Source organism: Chelonoidis abingdonii, chromosome 3, assembly GCF_003597395.2.
Source record: "Chelonoidis abingdonii isolate Lonesome George chromosome 3, CheloAbing_2.0, whole genome shotgun sequence".
NCBI classification, from domain to species: domain Eukaryota; kingdom Metazoa; phylum Chordata; order Testudines; family Testudinidae; genus Chelonoidis; species Chelonoidis abingdonii.
The window spans coordinates 58,524,367-58,545,682 of record NC_133771.1 but is presented as its reverse complement, the minus strand read 5'-3'; the positions used below and the strand labels follow the sequence as shown (position 1 = coordinate 58,545,682).

At 43.5% G+C, this 21,316-nt stretch overlaps 1 protein-coding gene across 1 annotated transcript in view; it reads left to right on the top strand.

The window, feature by feature from the left end:
• Positions 1 to 21,316, top strand: part of B3GAT2 (beta-1,3-glucuronyltransferase 2) — a 55,346-nt gene that overhangs the window by 10,303 nt on the left and 23,727 nt on the right. Inside the window, exon 2 of the mRNA XM_032804558.2 lies at positions 17,211 to 17,355. Within this exon, the coding sequence (XP_032660449.1) occupies positions 17,211 to 17,355 (145 nt within the window). The remainder of the gene's footprint in view (positions 1 to 17,210; positions 17,356 to 21,316) is intronic.

Sequence of the window (21,316 nt, the reverse complement as noted above, 5' to 3'; positions counted from 1 at the left end):
GTAAATGGCCCTGTTCTCCAAGGAAGCCATCCAAGGTTGTACTCCCACTGCAGTGGCAACAACACAATAACAAGCAGAGCCACCAGCAGCAGAAACTGAACGGGATCAATCCAGGCTGTTGCTCAGATTGGTCTGGTCTCAGACCTTGGTCTTGGGCGCGACTGACATACTATCTATGGAGTTTACTGAAGAGGTGTTAACATTTTGGAGCTGTGCGAGAAAGAGGTGTTGTTCACGCCAATGCTCCCATATGCTGAGCTCAGCTGCAGTGCATGTAGACTAGGCACCATGTGTGGTGCCTGTTGACGCTTCGGAAGGCCAGCTATAGTTGAACATGTGCGTGATAGAGACACCTTCTAAGGCTCCAAGTGGTTCTCGCTGGCGAGGAGGCAGCGTGAGTAATTGGACCAGTGCACCCGGAGTTATAGTTGCGACCCTGAGTATGGTAACTGTTCATCCATTGCAGCACGGGGTCTTCTTGTCACAAACATAAGGCAGTCTCGGGACACCTAGTGCCTTCTTCTCCGGTACCATTGTTGACGTTTAGTCCAGGTTCCGACTACGTCTGGATGGGGCTACGAAAGCCTGACTGAACTTAAGCAGACTCGGTTTTAACTCTGTTGCATGCGTAGGCGTCATGCACCCACTGCTGTTAGTTTACGCTTTAGCCTCGAGTAGGTGTGGATCATGTCTTCGATGAGTCCAGCGTGCGTGTCCAGCTCTTCATGTTTTGACCGCTGCTGGATGTCTTCTACTGCTGATGGTTGCTGGTTTCTTGTTCATCACATGGGAGACTGCTGTCGCTTGTTGCTCAGGGTCCTGGCAGCCACTTTTTTGCCACTGTGTTATGAGTCTTTCCCATTCTTCCAGTACGCAGCTGCTCGCTGCTCTGATATGATACGGATTTAATTGAACCAGGCTACAAAAGCAGCTCCCACCCAACCTGGGCTAACACAAGGAAGGACAGTGCTGATCATGAAAGACCCCTGAAGGGACAGAACCGGCCAACTACCGGCCAATAACCTGCCTCCCACAACATGGAAAGTCCTATCAGCGATCATAGCTGCCAAGCTACAGGACCACATGGGCCAGTACGTGGAGCACAGCTCAGAAGGGCATTGGGAACACACCAGAGGCTCAAACACCAGTTGCTCATAGATAGAGCACGTCGCCCAGACTCAGGGTCTAGGCAGACCAATCTGAGCACAGCCTGGATTGACTACAGGAAAGCCTATGACTCAATCCGCACACGTGGATCTGTGATAGTCTGGCGCTATACAAAGTCTACAGGACACTAAGGACCTTCCTCAAGAACTCAATGGGACTATGGAAGACAAACACTAGAATCAACTCAAGGCAGCTTGCACAGTGGCCATCAAAGTGTGGCATATACCAAGGTGATGCACTGTCCCCGCTGCTGTTCTGCATAGGCTTAAACCCCCTCAGCCAGATAATCACAAGGACTGGCTACGGTACAGGTTCAGGAGTGGAACTACCATCAGCCACCTCCTCTACATGGATGACATCAAGCTCTATGCTAAGAATGAACGAGACATCGACTCGCTATCCACCTGCGCGTATCTACTTGAGATATCGGCGATGTCATTCGGGACTAGGAGAATGTGCGCCGATGGTAGTTGAGAGAGGGAGGTAGTCAAGATATTGGGGTGAACTACAGCAGGCCCACATGCAGAACATACCAGACCAGCTTACAAAGTACCTGGCATCCCGCAGTCACATGGAACCGACGATGAGAGAGCAAGGAAGGACGAGCAACATCCAAGTATCACCAAAGGATAAGACAGGTCCTGAAGAGCCAGCTCAGTGGGAAGAACAAGATCCACGCGCATCAACGGTATCGCCTCCTGGCTGGCATCAGTTACCCTGCCGGTTACTGTGAGTGTGGCCAAGAGAGGAGCAATGCGAGGAGGCTGTCGATGGGGAAAACCCTGTGAAGCTCCTCAGCAATTGACAACGGAGGTTGCCACCCAAGTCCAGACACACTCAATTTGACTAGCCTTATACCAGCCGGAAAGAAGCGGGCGGGGCTGGTGACGGCGTCGAAGGCCACTGTCCTGGATGAAACCGGAACATTAGGGATACATCAGTAGATGGGCCCGCCAAAGATGGCTGCTGACGAGAATTGCTTGGAGGCGGGCTCTAGCAGCGCCGATAGGGAGGCAAGGACCAAGCAGAAGAAGTATGCCATGGGCAAGACTAAGAGACCATGCATGGAAGATGTACCATCGACCAGATAGCTGAGGTGGCTGACGTATTGCGGAAATCCTAACCAGTGGCTGGAAGGGCTGGACTAAAAGACAGGCACTGAGGCACTGATCATAGCAGCACAGAGAACAGGCACTGAGCACCATTCCATTGGGCGAGGGGTCTACCCACTAGTAGAGAGGACCCAAGGTGCAGACTGTGCAGAGAGGCCTCAGGAGACAGTCCAACACATAGTGGCAGGATGGTAAGATGCAGGCGAGGAACAGCATACACTGAACGGCACAACCAAGTGGCTGGCATTGTGTACAGGAAATCCTGGCACAGCGTTGATGGGCTAGACCCTCCCAGGAACCAAGATGGGAGATTCGCACAGGAAGTGCGAGTATAGCAGGGCTAGATCTTAGGTGGGACCTTCCAGATCCAGACGGACAGGCAAAAGTGTGATTCTGGCCATTTCACACACATTGCAGTCCTCTTGTTCCACAACCGGCACAGGTCAGTGGATAGACTAGGCAGACCAAAGACAGGCGGTGGTGATAAGCGCATAGAGCAGTGCCAATGTGACACGCAACATCAGGAACGAGGGAAATCCCATGAAAGCTGGAGAAAAAGAGTTACCAGGGCGCCTGAAAGAGGAACTAGAGAGGATGTGGAAAGTGAAGGTCAAAGTTGAAGGTCGGGTCCCAGTGGTCGGCTCAGCCGCCCTCGGGGCTGTGACTCCTAAGGTGGGTGAGTGGCTCCAACAGAGTCCAGGAACAACAGCAGAGCTCTTGTCCAGAGAGTGCGAGTGCCTAGAACAGCTAATGATTCTGCGCAAGGAACCTCAAATATATATATATATATATAAAAACTGGCATCTTATCTGGAATTTCCAGTCAATGCAGTTTGCTGCCTAGGAACCTCCTTAGATTTTAGAAGTATAACAGGATTCTTTGCATGACTTGCATTGTCTGTGGGCACTTTGGTAGCCATGCAGGAAATCTGGTCGATTTTTGTAAGGCATGTACAGAATGATCTCATTCCTTTCTAGAAAGCCTTCTACACCCATATGTGGCTTCCTTGTCCCTATTTCTGTTATGTCCCATGTAGCTTTTGCTCTTTTGGGCAGGACTTACCTGCACCAAAGTGGTTCACATGCAGAACCTTGTCCCATCAAGAGCATCTGTGCCTGGACCATGTGTGCTTTGCAAAGCCCCTGTCATGCCATGTACATTTTGCAAAGAACCTGCTAAGCTACCTATACTTTACCAAGTGTCTATCAAAATAATGCATGTATCAAATTGATGTATTATCAAATTTATGTATGTATTTTGTATATTTAAAAAGATACACGTGTTCAGTGCACCTGAATGAATAAACATAATATGCAGTACATGTATATGTAAAGATGCTTGTGTCATACACGGTGCATGTTATTTTTAAATGGATAAGAACGGCCATACTGGGTCAGACCAAAGGTCCATCAAGCCCAGTATCCTGTCCTCTGACAGTGGCCAAAGGGAATGAACAGACAGGTTAGCATCAAGTGATCCATGCCCTGTCACCCAATCCCAGCTTCTGGCAAACAGGCTAGGGACACCATTCCTGCCTAATAGCCATTGATGGACCTATCCTCCATGCATCTAGCTCCCTTTTGAACCCCATTATAGTATTGGCCTTCACAACACCCTCTGGCAAGGAGTTCCAGAGGTTGACAGTGTGTTGTGTGAAAAAATACTTTCTTGTGTGTGTTTTAAACCTGCTACCTATTAATTTCATTTTGTGGCCCCTTATTCTTGTATTATGAGAAGGAGTAAATAATACTGCCTTATTTACTTTCTCTATACCACTCATAATTTTATAGACCTCTATCATATCCCCCCTTAGTCACCTCTTTTCCAAGCTCAGGAGTCCCAGTCTTATTAAGCTCTTCTCATACGGAAGCCGTTCTATACCCCTAATCATTTTTGTTGCCCTTTTCTGAACCTTTTTCAATTTCAGTATATCTTTTTTGAAATGGGGTGACCACATCTGCATGCAGTATTCAAGGTGTGAGCGTACCATGGATTTATGTAAAGGCCATATGATATTTTCTGTCTTATTATCTATCCCTTTCGTGATGACTCCCAACATTCTGTTTGCTTTTTTGACTGCCGCTGCATATTGAGTGAATGTTTTCAGAGAACTATCCACAATGACTACAAGATCTTTCTTGAGTGGTAACTATAGCTAATTTAAGCCACATTTCTATAGGTTATCATTATTTATATCTATACGGGTGATAACACCCTTAAACTGATCCATAATTGATGCATGCATCACCAGCCTCAAACATACTATTAGCAGCTCTGCTTTTTAGGGACTAAGGCCCTGATCCAATGCCCATGGAAATCAGTGGAAGCCTTTCCATTGACTTAAATGGATGCTGGATTTAGGCCGTATTTGAGCAGTTACTTTGAAGTTTTGAAGATGTGATCAGTCAAAAAATGTTGGGAAATCTTCTGAAAGGGAATTAAGAGTATATTTCCAAGCCTCCATATCTCTGAAACTGTTTATATGATTTGCTCCCAGTTTACCAAAAAGTTTTACCCTGAATTTTCAGATTAGGCAGGTTTTATGTCTGGTGTAGTAGAAGCTAGTTCAACTGTAGCTCTGGAAGGACTAGTGCGCCTTCCACTACATTTAATGTAATCTGTTATTAACCAGCACAGGACAGTTGTTAGTGACTTCAGTAGTGGTGAAAAATGGATTCCTATGTAATTGGGTATTGATAAAATGACAGCCAAGTGGATTTTCTTTAAAAAAAGTCATTAGTAGACAATCAGTATTTTTTAAATATGACTGGTATTATGAAATCTTTGAATCTACAGAACCAATTTGAAAAAACAGATTTTTGCTCAGCTTCCTAGTTTTGGGGAACAGTATTCAGCAGCCTAGACAGAATGAAATATTAGCCATCTGTCACTGATTTTTTTCTTCATATTAAAAAAAACCTTAATAATAATAATAATACGAGATATACCTATCTCTTAGAACTAGAAGGGACCTTGAGTCCAGCCCCCTGCCTTCACTAGCAAGACCAAGTACTAATTTTTGCCACAGATCTCTAAGTGGCCCCCCCAAGGATTGAACTCACAACTCTGGGTTTTACAGGCCAATGCTCAAACCACTGAGCTATCCCTCCTTACCTTAAGAAACCATCTAAATATGAACCAGTAGTGCATTAAATATTTATCTGTGTAGATGAATTTGATACACTGATACATGAATGCATAGATATTAGAGTTAGCCAAGCAGTGCCTCTTCTAAATAGTTCAGAATAAACATAATTGCTAAAAGAAAAAAGCTAGAGTAACTAAAGGAGAGAAACTAGATACCTGTACCAAATCTCCCCGCCCCCCCCCCCCTTATGTAAAGATTAGGGACCGTGTCTCGCAAGATGCTGGCATCCTCAAGAGACTTAGCATGCCTAGCTCAGCTCTTGGGACCAAATCTGTTATCTTACATGTCTAGTGAAATCCAGACATTACACTAATAATGAGGATGATCAGCAGCTCTTAAGAGGCACTTGTTATTCTTCGAGTCAGACCTACCAAAACAACAAAATGAGGAAGAGAAAGGATCTATTAAGTAAGAGTGGGATAATAAACCCAAGTAGATATTTGCAGGGGTAGAAGTCTATGAATTCAAAGACTGAGTGCCGTCCTCCACATTGGCTATATTCATATCAAAATAAGCGCTGTTTCAGAAGGTTTCTAGTCCTAATTGTAAAGCTAGTTCTGGTGCATGATGCCATATGTGAATTTAGAGCAAGACTCCAAATTACAAATATAATACATATATTTACATTATCATCATACCTGCACTTAATATAAAGCCTTGTTAACAAGAAAATGATACTGATGTTGTTCATCCATTTAGAACTTAAATTAGTGCAGCTACTCTTTGGTCAAGAGTGCATACCAAGTTAGCATGAGTCAGTAGGTTTGACTTTGGCTAAATCAATGTAATGCATTTTTAAACTGAAATAAGTCTGTCAAACAGAGGCTGTGCTTTGCTTTCATGAAATTGTGGTTTAAAGCGTTCTAAACACTTAGAGCATAGATTTGTCAAGAACAAATGGACAATCTGATAGCTTTCTTTGACAGGGTAACAAGCCTTGTGGATGTGGGTGCGGGGAATGGTGCTATGCTATATCTTGTCTTTAGTAGGTCTTCTGGTACTCTCCCTGACCTATAAACAAACTAGGGAACAACCTAGATGGAGCTATGATAGGTGGGTACATAACTGTTTGGAAGAGGGTTCCCAGAGAGTAGTGGTTCACAGCAAGCTGAAAGGGCATATCAAGTGATCAGTTCTGGATGGTCTGTGTCATATTTTCATCGGTGATTTAGATAATGGAATAGAGAGTACACTCTAAAAAGTTTGGGGACACTACCAGTGGGCAGGCTGCAAGTGCTTTGGAGGATATGATTAAAATTCAAAATGATCTGGACAAACTGGAGAAATAGTCTGAAGTAAATAGAGAAATTCAATAAGGACAAATGCAAAGTACACCACTTAGCAAGGAACAATCAGTTGCACAACTACAGAATGGAAATGACTGGCTAGGAAAGAGTACTGTGGAAGAAATGTGGGGTCATAGTGGACCACAATTAAATATGAACACAACAGTGTAACATTGCAAAAAGAACATATTCTGGGATGTATTAGCAGGAGTGTTTGTATGCAAGACATTAGACGTAATCTTTCTGCTCTACTCACACTGATTAGGCCTCAACTTCAGTATTGCGTCCATTCTGGGCACCACATTTCAGGAAAGATGTGCACAAATTGGAGCAAATCCAGAGAAGAGCAATCAAAATGATTAAAGATCTAGAAACATGACCATGAGGGAAGACTGAAAAATTGGGTTGTTTAGTCTGGAAAGGAGAAGACTGAGTTCTCATAACAGTTTTCAAGTACATAAAAGGTTGGTACAGAGAGAGGAAGAAAAATTGTTCTTGTTAACCTCTGAGGATAAAACGAGAAGCAATGGGCTTAAATTGCAGCAAGGGCGGTTTAGGTTGGACATTAGGAAAAAGTTCCTAATTGTCAGGGTGGTTAAGCACTGGAATAAATTGCCTAGAGAGGTTGTGGAACCTCCATCACTGGAGGTTTTTAAGAGCAGGTTAGACAAACACCTGTCAGGAACGATCTAGATCAGAGATTGGCAACCTTTGGCCTGTGGCCCACCAGGGTAAGCCCCCAGCAGGTCGGGCCGATTTGTTTACTTGCCGTGTCCACAGGTTCGGCTGATTGTGGCTTCCACTGGCTGCAGTTGGCTGCTCCGGGCCAATGGGGGCTGTGGGAAGCGGTGTGGGCCGAGGAATGTGCTGGCCCCCGCTTCCCACAGCCCCCATTGGCCTGGAGCGGCGAGCTGCGGCCAGTGGGAGCCACAATCGGCCGAACCTGCAGATATGGCAAGTAAACAAACCAGCCCAGCCCTCATGGGGCTTACCCTGGTGGGCCGCGGGCCAAAGGTTGCCGATCCCTGATCTAGATAATACTTAGTCCTGCCATGAGTGCAGGACTAGATGACTTCTCAGGATTCCTTCCAGTCCTATGATTCTATGACTGGTATATTAGTCCCATTTTACAGTTGAGGAAACTGAGACACAATTATCATGGGCTGAATTCTGTTTTCAGTCACAACTGTGCAATCCCCTTGACTTGTAGGGGTTGTATAGCATGACTCAGGCCACAATTTGACCTTAAATGATTTGCCTGTGATCACATAAGAATTGTGCATCAGAGCTGATGGTCAGGAGATCTGCATTCTAAGGTCCATGCTTCTACTGTACACCATCTTTCCTCTTTTATAGAGATACAATGGTAAGTGTTGAAGAGATGGAGTTCTAAATCCAACTTCTAGCAAAATAAATTGGAGTTGTTTGTATAAGTCTGCTGGTGTCCCACTGGTATTGTGTGGCAAGTCCAGGCAATAATTTATAGGTGGGCACTAGCATTGCATCAGAATGGAAATTACATGGGAACTGAAACAATAGAAAACTGAGAAGTGAAAAAATGCTACACAACGCTGAATTTTCTGGAGACTTTGAGTCCTAAATGGGGAGGCAGTGAACATGTTCAGCAAATTGTTATAGTCTGGAAGCCTTTTCATGGTAGAAATCATGACTAGATTCCATCCTCTTCATCTTTTACTTCCAGTTCATAGAATCATAGGCTATCAGGGTTGGAAAGGACCTCAGGAGGTCAGCTAGTCCAAAGCAGAACCCATCCCCAGGCAGATTTTTGCCCCGATCCCTAAATGGCCCTCTCAAGGATTGAACTCACAACCCTGGGTTTAGCAGGCTAATGCTCAAACCACCAAGTTATCCTCCTCTGGTTCTCTGCTTTTTTTTTCCCCCTTTTCCAACTGATTTGACCCTTTCCCTATCATTCCTGCACTTCCCATGTCTTAATCTTCTTGGGTGACTAATGAAGTGCTATTTTTGGCAAGATTCTGTGTGTCAGAGAGCGAATCATCATTGTTCTCTCTCTGCTTTTGTTTTTTGCATTCTCTCAGCTCTTGGCTTTCAGTGCTTCCTTCCCCCATTATCTGATTCCCCATTTTTCTCTAATCAGTTGTCCTCATCTTCCTCCATCACTGATGCTCTGTCCCTCCCAGTTTTACTTTCCCCTTGTTCTTTAAATATTTTACTCCTTCTCCCCCCCAGGCTGTTCTTTCTTCTCCTGGCCTTACCCGCCTGTTTCCTCATTCTCATTCCCCTAACCGTGTCCCTTTTGAAAAAGATTGCCAGATTATGGTTGCCAACCCTCCAGGATTGTCCTGGAGGCCCCAGGAATTAAAGATTTATCTTTAATTAAAGATAATGTCGTGATGAAACCTCCAGGAATTCATCCAACCAAAGTTGGGAACCTTGTGCCACATATATACTGTGGCTTCAAGTTTTGATTATTCAGATAACAGATGTGCTGCTGTCCATTAAAAATAGTTAGAGAAGCAGTGCAGGACTCTTGTGGTGCAATGTATGGGATTACATTGGTATCTGATAGTCTAATATCTTTAAATTACTCTCTCTGTGTCCTAACACTTGTTAAGGTCAAGCAGAATAGAAAACAAAATGAAATTTCTGATATGGATTAATAGGTCAATTTCTATGACTTTTCCTACCTTGGTACATGAACAATGTTCACAACAGATTAATATGTAGTAATACTGTTATTAGAGCTTATGAGACATTTTGCCACTTCTACCTTCAAATATATCCTGAGGCTGTAAAACACTCTACAGTTAGCATTAACACAGCCTTAGATACATTCTTTCACTGTGCGCTAAGTGATTTTTATGTCCTTGGCAGACACTTAGATTTGTAGAGTGACCGAGTGTACAGGAAAGAGAACAAAGAAGTAAGAATACAACATAAGGGTGAAATGTAGCGTTCTGGAAATATTTGGTTTCTTTTTCCTCTTTAGGTATTTAGTTAAGCTGTATACACTTAACACTTTCACAGGGTTAATGAGTGCCTGAGTGCATAAGAGGTGAAGCTTAATGGGCCACTCAGTTCTGCTCCTCTGAGATCAAGGTACTTCTCATTTACACTGGGATGAAGGCTTGTCCACATGGGAAAGCTATACCAATATAAGATAAGATGTGAATTTTGTGACAAAGTTCCTCCTCTACCTTGATGGGTCCTGCGCTTCTTGGCAGATTTGTTCACCTCAGTGATCTTCCCCTCTTGCGGAACCCACAGTCTGGGTCAGCTCCTCCTGTGTCTGAACAGGAGTTGGGAGGTTTGGGGGGGAACCCAGGTCCACCCTCTACTCCGGGTTCCAGCCCAGGGCCCTGTGGATCATAGCTGTCTATAGTGCCTCCTGTAACAGCTGCATGACAGCTACAACTCCCTGGGCTAGTTCCCCATGGCCTCCTCCAAACACCTTCTTTATCCTCACCACAGAACCTTCCTTCTGGTGTCTGATAACGCTTGTCCTCCTCAATCCTCCAGCAGTACACTCTCTCACTCTCCAGCTCTTGCCTTCTTTGCTCCTCTCACACACTCCTTCTCCTCTGGCTCCTCCCTGCTGACTGGAGTGAGCTCCTTTTTAAACCCAGGTGCCCTGATTAGCCTGCCTTGATTGCCTGCAGGTGTTCTAATTAAGTAGCTATCTCTACTGCCTTCTAGAAAGGTTTTAATTGCTCCAGGTGCCTTGATTAACCTGGAGCAACTGCCTTTGGTTACCAGGGTACTAGGATTTGTTTAGCCTGGGCTAACATGCCTGTTTCTCAGTACTTTACTGTAGCCATCTGGCCTTGCCCCTCACAATTTACATGATCTCCATGTTTCAACACTATTATTCTGGTAGAAGAGGGTCTTTTTTTTTTTTTTTTTAGCTTATGTCACTTTGGAAAGGCTTTAAGCTACAGCGGAAAGTCACCTTAAAGATAAGGGTATGTCCACACTACGGGATATTCTGATTTTACATAAACCGGTTTTGTAAAACAGATTGTATAAGTCGAGTGCATGCGGCCACACTAAGCACATTAATTCCGGTGTGTGCGTCCATGTACCGAGGCTAGCGTCGATTTTTCTGGAGCGTTGCACTGTGAGTAGCTATCCCATAGCTATCCATAGTTCCCACAGTCTCCCTGCCATTGGAATTCTGGTTGAGATCCCAATGCATGATGGTGCAAAAACAGTGTCGCGGGTGATTCTGGGTAAATGTCGTCACTCATTTCTTCCTCGTGAAAGCAACAGCAGACAATCATTTTGCACTCTTTTCCCCTGGATTGCCCTGGCAGACGCCATAGCATGGTAACCATAGAGCCTGTTTGCCTTTTCTCACTGTCACCATATGTGTACTGGATGCTCTACAGCAGTGGTACTGCAGTGCTACATGGCAGCGTTCATTTGCCTTGAAAGGTAGCAAGATGGTTACTATCCCTATTGCACCATCTGCCATTGTAAATTGGCAATGAGATGATGGTTATCAATCATTGCTATTGGAAATTGGTGATGACGTTTATCAATCATTTTGTGCCATCTGCTGCTGTCGTGAGTGCTCCTGGCTGGCCTTGCTGAGGTAGGCCAGGGGGAGCATGGACAAAATGGAATGACTCCCTGGTCATTCCTTCTTTATATTTTTGTCTAAAAATAGAATCAGTCCTGCCTAGAATTGGGGCAAGGCTACTAGACAGCCAGAGAGCACAGCTGCTCTGGGTCAGAGCCCAGAGATCCGCAGAAATGATGAGCTGCATGCCATTCTAGAAGTGCCCCTGCAACACCCCACCGTTGCTTCCTCCTCCCCCAACCCTCCTGGGCTACCATTACAATGTCCCCCATTTGTGTGATGAAGTAATAAGAATGCAGGATTAGAACACTGACTTTTTAGCGAGACAAATGGGGGAGGAAGCCTCCAGCTGCTATGATAGTCCAGCAGGACATTAAAGGGTGAGGAGGAGAGGAACACAGCCTCCCACTGCTATGACAGTCCAGGGAGTACGAATCTTTTCTTTAGACACTAAAGGGGTTGGGGCTGATGGAGCTCAGGCTCCAGCTGCTATCATAAGGTGGTTACCAGCCGTTCTGTACCATCTGCTGGGAATGACCGGGAGTCATTCCCATTTTTACCCAGGTGTTCTCTGGCCAACCTCACCGAGGCCAGCCAGGAGCACTCACGGGATAATGACAGTTTTCCACCATTTTGTACCATCTGCCATCAGGAAAGGAAGGGAGGGATGCTTCTGTTCAGCGCGCAGCACTGCTCTACCAGCAGCTGCAGTAGACTACAGTGACATTGAAAAATGGCAAGAAACGTTTTTCCCTTTCTTTCATGGGGCGAGTGAGGTGGGGCTGTAAGATTGACGAGATATCTCCTGAACCACCCCAGCAATGTTTTTGGGACGCCTACAGCATTGGGAGCTCAGCCAAGAATGCAGATGCTTTTCGGGCTTGTGGTAAGTGGAAGTCCTCAGTCCCCCTCCTCCTTCCATGAGGCAATCCATTTGATTCTTTGGCTCCGTCCTGCTTGTGGCCTCTGTTCTATCATGCTGGAGATTTTTTCAAATTGCTTTTTCATCTTCGTCTTCTGTAACGGAGCTCTGGATACGAACAGATTTGTCTCCCCATACAGTGATCGGATCCAGTATCCTGGTCGGTCCATGCTGGAGCTCTTTATGGATTTTTGGGACTCCATTGCACCTGTGCTATCAGAGCTCCACGCTGGGCAAACAGGAATGAAATTTCAAAAGTTCACGGGCTTTTCCTGTCTACCTGGCCAGTCATCCGAGTTCAGATCGTTTCCAGAGTGGTCCAGTGATGCACTGTGGGATACCGCCTTGAGCCAATACCGGCGATTTGTGGCCACACTAACCCTAATCCCACATGGCAATACCGATTTCTGCGCTACTCCTCTCGTCAGGGAGGAATACAGAAACCGGTTTAAAGATCCCTTTATATCGATATAAAGGGCCTCGTTGCGTGGACGGGTGCAGGGTTAAATTGGTTTAACACTGCTAAATTCGGTTTAAACACATAGTGTAGACCAGGCCAATGAGTATCTGCGCTGGGGTTTATACTGGTATAGTTATACTGGTTTAACTATACCAGTTAACTATACTGGTAAAGCTTTCCTGTGTAGGCATGGTCTAAGAGAGGGCAGGATATATGCACATTTTGTGACATTAGATCCAATATGTATACATGTTACAATGTATATATTTTTATAAAGTGCTCAAGAAATAGGCGTAATGTTGAAACCACAGCTACCAAAACACTTCATGTTTTGCAGTCCTGAAGTAGTCCAAGTGACTTTTATGCACTAAATATTTTAAAGATGACAGTAATTAATGTTGTTAACTTTCTATTTCACCACACAGAGCAGTAAAAGACCAGGAAAAAATAACAGCAAATAAAAAGGCCTTAAACAGGAAAAATAGTTAAAAGAAAATGAACCATCCTGGAACTCAGATGCTAGACAAATAAAAAAGTGTCTTAAAGGATTAAAAAAAAGGTTTTGTGTCTATTTTGAAAAGTTTTTTTTTTTTAAGATGTAGAAAAGACCTGAAAGATAAGGCTTTCTTACTTTTATTCTACTAGTATTTTCACCTTTGGAAATATAAGCAATGTCAGTCTGGTTTTCTGGTTTTGCTGAAGGAGGAGCTCTTGGGAGCCTAGAGGAAGGGTATTATGAGCTCTGTGGAGTGTGGGGTACTGAATCTTTAACAGCAGCTTTCTTTCTCTAGAATGTCCTGTGGATACTGGAGTTAAAAAGCTGTTAGTAAAAATAAACAAAAGCAAATTTTAAAGGTCTGGAAAAAAAGTAATTATAAGGGGAAGGGATTTTAAGACCTTGTCTACACTTTAAACATGTACAGGTTTCACTAAATCAATATAAAAATCAATCTTGCTAAACCAGTGCAAACCCCTATTGTAGATTCACTTAAATGAGGTTAAATTGGGATTGACTTAAACTCACTTACGGTGTAGGGTTGTACCAGTTTAACATGGCTGATTTTTAACTTGATTTCATTAGAATGGTGAACTTTTCTAGGACAGACAATGTCTTAGGTAATCTCTGGTGATGCCATAATGTCCATAGTTTTCCAATAACAATAGAATCTTCCATAATAGACAAGACCTACATTTCTAGGGTGAAATCTGGCTTCAATGGACTTAATGGCAGAACTCCTACCTCTGATGTCAAGTATGATTGGAATAAGTGTTAAAATTAATGGTTATAACCTATTTAGGAAGGATAGAGTGCCATTTCCCGTACCCTTTTCCCCTCTTAGTTCCAAAAATAGTTTTAACTGTTTAAGTCACTGATAACTTGGAAGAAAATGGTCTTGAATGCTTATGGAATAATATCTTAACATATAATGAACAAGATAGGGTATTAATTGGTGTCTGTTACAAACCACCAAATCATTTGAGAGAATAGGAGAACAGGCTCCTTACACACCTATCTATAATGTGTAGGGAAAAAAAGCCATGTGATCATGGGCGACTTCAACTTGAATGACACATGCTGGAGGTCCCATGTTGGGAGTACTAAAACATCCTTAGAATTTCTAAATATTATACATGACTGTTTCCTAACTCTAAAAGCGTTGTCTCCAGCGCAGGGAAGTTCTATATTAGACCCTATCTTAATAGATAAACAGGAACTGATCACAGAGCTAAAGTTTAATGGTAATCTCAGAACAAATGATCATGATTTGATGACATTTTATAATGTACAAACTGAAGAAAGTCTAGACAGTGATACATAGATGTGGTACTTTAAAAGGGCAAATTATATAAAGTTGAAGACAACTCTGAGCCAGAGCAATTGGGAGGAAGAATTTAATCAGAAAAACGTCAATGATAATTGGGAATTAAGAACACTTACTAGATGCCCCAGAATTCACAATCAAGGAAGAAGGCCTCATTGTTTAGAGGGGAAGTGAGGTCAGCTATAAAAATATAAAAGAAAGGGAAAATTGAGAGTATTGAATATAAAACAGAAGTGAGAAATTGTAGAAAATTAATAAGGGAAGCAAATGTACTCAAGGAGAAATCTATGGCCAGCAGAGTTAGACAATAAGAATGTGTTTTTTTTAAATATTTTTTTTTGGGGGGGGGGGGAGAATCCTAACGATGTTATTGGTCTATTACTAGATGGAAATGGTAAAATTATAGATAATGCAGAAGAGGCAAAAGTGTTCAATAAGTATTTCTGTTTTATATTTTGGAAAAAAACAGATGATGTAATTATATCATATGATAACACTTTTTCCATTTCAATAGTATCTTATGAGGATGTTAAGCTGCAGCTGTTAAAGTTAGACGTTTTTAAGTCAGCAGGTTTGGATAACCTGCATCCAAGAGTTTTAAAAGCACTGGCTGAGCAGCTCACTGGACTATTAATATTGATTTATTTCTTTAATAATAATGCCAATCAACATGGGTGTATGGGAAATAGATCCCATCAAACTAACTTGATTCTTTTTAATGAGATTAAAAGTTTGGTTGATAAAGGTCATAGTGTTGACATAATATACGTAGACTTCTAGAAGGTATATGACTTGGTACTGCATGACATTTTGATTAAAAAAAGAAAGAAAGATATCAAATTAACACGTCAGCCATTAAACAGATTAAAAGCTAGCTAACTAGCTAATTACAAAATGTAAAATTGTAAATGAGGAATCTTTGAATGGATGTGTTTCTACTAGGATACCGCAGGGATTAGTTCTTGTCCCTACACTTTAACATTTTTATTAATGACCAGGAAGAAAACAAATTAATCACTGATAAAATTTGCACATGACACAAAAATTGGGGGAGTGGTAAATGATGAAAAGGACAGGTCACTGATACACAGCCATCTGAATTGCTTGGTAAGATGGGCGCAAGCAACAGTATGCATTTTAATATGGCTAAATGTAAATATATACATCCAGGGACAAAGAATATAGGCCATATTACAGGATGGGGGACTCAATCTTGGGAAGCAGTGACTCTAAAAAAGTTTTGGGGGTCCTGGTGGATAATCATCTTAACATGAGCTCCCAGTGTGACGCTGTGGCCAAAAGGGCTAATGCGATGCTGGGGAGCATAAACAGGGGAATCTCAAGTATGAGCGGAGAAGTTATTTTACCTTTGTACTTGACACTAGTGTGACCACTGCTAGAATAGAGTTCTAGTGTCCACAGTTCGAGAATGTTGATAAATTGGAGGGGATTCAGAGAAGAGCTACTAGAATGATTATGAGAGGATTAGAAAAATACCTTTTAGTGATAGAGACTGAGCTTCTTGAATCTTTAACTTAACTCTTTTGTTAAGGAGGGGTCTTGATAACAGTCTATAAGTATCTATATGGTGGGCAGATATTTAATAATAGACTTTTCAGCCTAGCAGAGAAAGGTCTAACACAATCCAATGGCTGAAAATTGAAGCTAGACAAATTCAGACTGGAAATAAGGCGTACATTTTTTAACTGAGGGAGTAATTAATCATTCAAACAACTTACTGAGGTTTGTGGTGGATTCTCCATCCCTGACAATTTTTAAATAAAGATTGGATGTTCGTCTCGAAGATATGCTCTAGGAATTATTTTGGGGAAATTCTATGGCCTGTGTTTTATGGGAGGTCAGACTAGATGATCATCATGGACTCTTCTGGCCTTGGAAATGATGCATCCATGAAAGGAAAACATGATCCCCACTATTTTTTTATTTTTTTTTTAAAATTAAAACTGGCCATTTTTTGGGCACCACGGGCGGGGGGGAAGGGGGAAGGCACAAGCCCAATTTTATTGTTCTCTACAGGCCACTTTTTAACACACCTAGACCATATTTATTGTGCAGTCCTCATAAGAGGGGCTTGTGTGTGTGCGCGCGCTTCCGGTTAGAATCAAGATTTCCTTCCCTTCCAGAGTCTGTTGCTGACTTCTAGATATGATATATTCTGATATAGACCTCAAAGTTGCATTTATGTCTTTATAAAAATGACTGTATTTTACAGACTGTAAAATAAACATTCCATTCTACCCTGATTGGGCTTCTGCAGTCATGATGCACATGCATGAAGGAGTTATAGAAAGAAACATGTTTAAACAACAAAACATCCTTCCACAGGAAAAATCTGCCACATACATCTGTGCTTTTCTTTAATGAGGAAGAGATTATATAGCAGTGTGGGGTTTTTTGGGGGTTTTTTTTTTTTGGTGCCTCATATCTTAAGCAACACTGGTATTAACAACCTTATTTCTCTCGGGATATTCCCAGTAGGCTTGAAGTGACTAGAGAGCTGAAGAACTAGCTGCAGTGAGAGAACTTTGGGGCACATATAGCCTCTGAATACCAACTCTCTAGGGCTGAAATCTGGAAACACTGAATCTGTTGTAAACACCTTGTTGTGACTGGAAATGTCTAGGCTTTGTTTCCTCCATTTACAAAAAAAGCACAGCCTGCTGAGAAAACATAAGTGAAATCACCCTGTGCCTCCTCCTCCTTGCAGATGCGTACAACCCGCAAAGTATCTGTGTGGCCTGTGGGGCTAGTGGGAGGTCGATGGTATGAGCGCCCTGTAGTGGAAAATGGCAAAGTTGTTGGCTGGTATACTGGCTGGAGAGCAGACCGTCCATTTGCCATTGATATGGCAGGTAAGTACCGATAAAGCTGTTCTATAGGATATATGAACACAATGTCCTGTTTGTACTTGTGAACAGGCCAAAAGCATGCGTTTACTTGTAAAGTGGTCACCTTTTAAAATGAGGACAACTTTGAAAAATTCCATTGTTTCCTGGGGCGTTCTTGATTCTGTAGGTAGGAATATTGCTGAAAATGGTTACATCTTTTAAAACAGCAGAACTTTTGAAGTGTAATCATTGTACACAACCCTTCTGGTTTTAAATATCCTACAAGTCTTGGCATGCACATTTTCTCCAATTAAATAGTTATTTTATAATAACCCAATATACTGTAATTTGCTTTAGTTTTATGTGATAATTTTATGTTTGATTAAATTGTTTGTTTGCAAATCATTTAATTTTTGCAGGAAGCCTATGTGTTTCATTGTATGATCAACACACACTATGCAGTGTAAATGCAGACACTTTGTAAATCTCATGTTGTAAAATGCTACTTTATCATGAAGTGATTCATTTTCTGTTGGTTATGTGAAATGATGACAGTGATAGCTGTAGATGGATATGGTTTGAAACAGCGGGCTTAGGGAAAAAATCACTGACAACTATAGCCTGCTAGATAAAGGCAGAAAAGCTTTAAAATTGATCTCATCAGTCTTCTGCTGTGAAGTTAGCACACCACATGGCTGTCAGCCCATGGTTGGCCAATCTTTTGTGTATAAATCTCAACTGCCAACAGAATCTCTTGCGTGCAGAATTCTGACTTTTGATGTAGCAGTCTTCCAGCATGGTATAACATTTTTGTACTTTTAAAACCCCCTCTGTATTAGTTTTCTGTGTGAGGGACAGGGAGGGGAAGAAAGGAATGCAAATTGACCACATATTTTTCTCTTAAAACTTTGTGTGAAGGCACGTACTACTCCTATAAGGCAGGAGTTCTCAAACTTCATTGCACTGCGACCCCCTTCTGACAAAAATTACTACACGACTCCAGGAAGGGGGCTGAAGCCTGAGCCTGCCTGAGTCCTGCAGCCCCAGGTGGGAGGGCCAAAGCCTGTAACCTGAGCCTCGCCACCCAGAGCTGAAGACCTTGGGCTTTGGCTTTAACCCTAGCCCTGGGCAGTGGGGCTCGGGCTTCAACCCCAGGCCCCAACAAGTGTAATGCCAACCCTGGGGACCCCATTAAAAAGGGTTGGCACTTTGGGATCCCGACCTACAGTTTGAGAACCGCTGCTCTAAGGGATAGCCAGGTGCTCATAACCAAAACAGGTTGGTGGGTGGGAATCAAGGACTGGCCCTTCCATAGGCCTCTTGGGTTTCACAGAGCTTTCCAAAGGGTATCCTGTTCAGGCCTTACAGTCCAAAATGTTTTATAAAGAATACGAATGTTTAACCTCTAATATCAGTAATAAAAAGTAATGGTGGTTAAAATAATTCCTAACACTTTTTGTTTGGAGACATTACCAAATATTGATCACTTATTATGCAAAAATGTTACACTGTAAGTCCTAAGTGTAGGAACATTTCAAGTAAGATAAAGAGAGCAATTGGCCTTAAATGTTTACATTAACATTTTTGTCCCGCTCAGTGAGGTAGTAGCTACACTACTCTTTGGGAATACCGAGTTCAGGGACAGAGCTGGGATTCTGAGTCCCTAAGCCACTGCATTCTCATCAGACTCATGTGCAGTATGGTTGGGGGAAGCACATCTAAAAGAGCAATTGCTGTCTGTAGAGTTTTAGAGACACACTGGTGTTACGCTGTGCAGGTGGTTGCTTATGGGCATTCAAAGGATGATAGGAAAGTGTATAGTTCATTAGTTACGGGCAAAGGCAGTTAGGCAACATAAGCCCAGGGAATCTCACCCCTAGATGAAAAGGCATATGAAAAGTTGATGAGTTACCTTGGTTTATATTTCAAGATCATTACTTTGAATGTCGGGGAATACTCTGGCGTAAATATGGGGAAAAAGCAACACCAATAGAGAGAAGTATCTGCTCATATTTTTAAAAAGCAACTAATGGAGAAAGGGAGCATGGAAACAAAGTTGCAAATGTTGAGAGGAATATGAAATGTTAGAAAGCAAACCTCTTAGAGATTGGTGAGAGAAAATCCTTCTCTACTGCACCAAGTGGTTTTTTAAAATTTTCATTATTATTTTTATATTATTAAGGATCAAGTTTTTTCATCATCTTTATTTTGGTAAAGTAGCAACTAGACTCAGTGCCTGAGTTGGTTAACGGTCATGTCCTGTCATGTTTGCAAAGGTGTTGCTACTTCATCATTAGACATAGACACAGGGTGGAAAGAATAAGAGTGTTGTACGTAAATGCAGAAGAAAGCAGACATTTGAAAATGAATGGTGTCCATCTGCAGGCATCTTGACCAGTACTAACTGTAAGATCTTCGAGTGCTTGCTCATGTCCATTCCATGCTAGGTGTGTGCATTGCATGCACAGTTGCAGGAGATTTTCCCCTCATTGGTATCCATAGGACCGACTCTAGTACCCTCGGGAGCCACGTGTATATGCGCTGGTATAAGGGATGCTGCCAGTCCCACACCCTCTTAGTTCCTTCTTACTGCCTTTGATGGTTGCATGGAATGATCCTTCTTGCTCTTGCAAAGCCTCTTTCCCAGTGATTTGGACTTTCTGTTGTATATTTATTATAGTCAGTGTATGGAGTTCTTAGTGTTAGTGTATATAGTAGTGTTAATAGTTGTCCCTGCTGTCAAGGGACTTTCTCCGCAAGGGCTGGGTATGCCTTGGTCCCCAGACTTCAAGTCGTGTACCTCCTGTGGCAAGCCGATACCAGTGAGTGACCCACACTCTATCTGTCTGAAGTGCCTCAGGGAAACTCACGTTAAACAGAAGTGTCAGATCAGCAGGAGCCTCATGCACAAAAGGACAGAGACATTTGTTGGAAGGCTTTCCTCATGGAGGCAGCACTCAGACCAGTCTTGGAGCTGAGCCACTCTGAATTGGTGCTGAGCATTTTGGCTTCCGTGCAAAGTGCTCCACTGGCACCATGCTCTTCCTGACACCCTTCTCTATCCTTGATGCCGAAGCAGCAGCATAACAAACAGTGCACCGAGAGAGGGCACTTTGTGGTGCCAAAGAGGGACAAGCAGGAGGTAACCAGTGCAGTGAGACCTGTGCCAGCCCACTTGTCCTCCCAAAGCCACTGGTGATTCCGGTGACTACACCTAGAGTGCCAGGTCTGGTCCGGGCAGTGCCCTCTGACTCTGGGGAGCAGCAGTAGGGCCACCATGCACGTGTGGACTTGGTCAACTCTGAAGGCTTTCCAAGGCGGCCAAAGGACCTGATGTCTCTCTCGATCCAGCTGACCCTTCAAGACTCCCTGACAGCCAGGGGATAGAATGGAGCAAGGGATGGTGAGCTCCACTGTGATACTGACCACTGCGGCACTGACCAATGTGGCACTGACCACTGCAGCACCCTCCTGTGGTCCTAATACAGTGGTTTATGGCCCATTACTTGTCTCCAGCTCCCAGGCACTGCCCAGAGGCAGAAGTGAGTACTGCACCACCCTAGTCTCCAAGAGAAGAATCCATTTTGGAGTCCGAAGGGGAATCCTTCGCTTCACCTAAGACCTACTGGTACCCGGCCTAAAACCCAGACTGTGGCAGGGGCGGCTCTAGCTTTTTTGCCACCCCAAGCACGACAGGCAGGCTACCTTCAGCGGCGTGTCTGTGGGAGGTCCCCGGTCCTGCAGCTTCGGCGTAGGCTGCCGAATTGCCACCAAATCTGTGGGACCAGTGGACCTCCCACAGGCACGCCACCGCAGGCTGTCTGACTGCTGCCCTCGCAGGGACTGGCAAGGCGTCTCCTGCGGCTTGCCGCCCCAGGCACGCACTTGCTGCGCTGGTGCCTGGAGCCACTACTGGACTTTGATACCTGCCCCCTGGCTGGCGCCTGGCCACCGGACCACTGGCGTGGCAGTATTAGAACCGGTG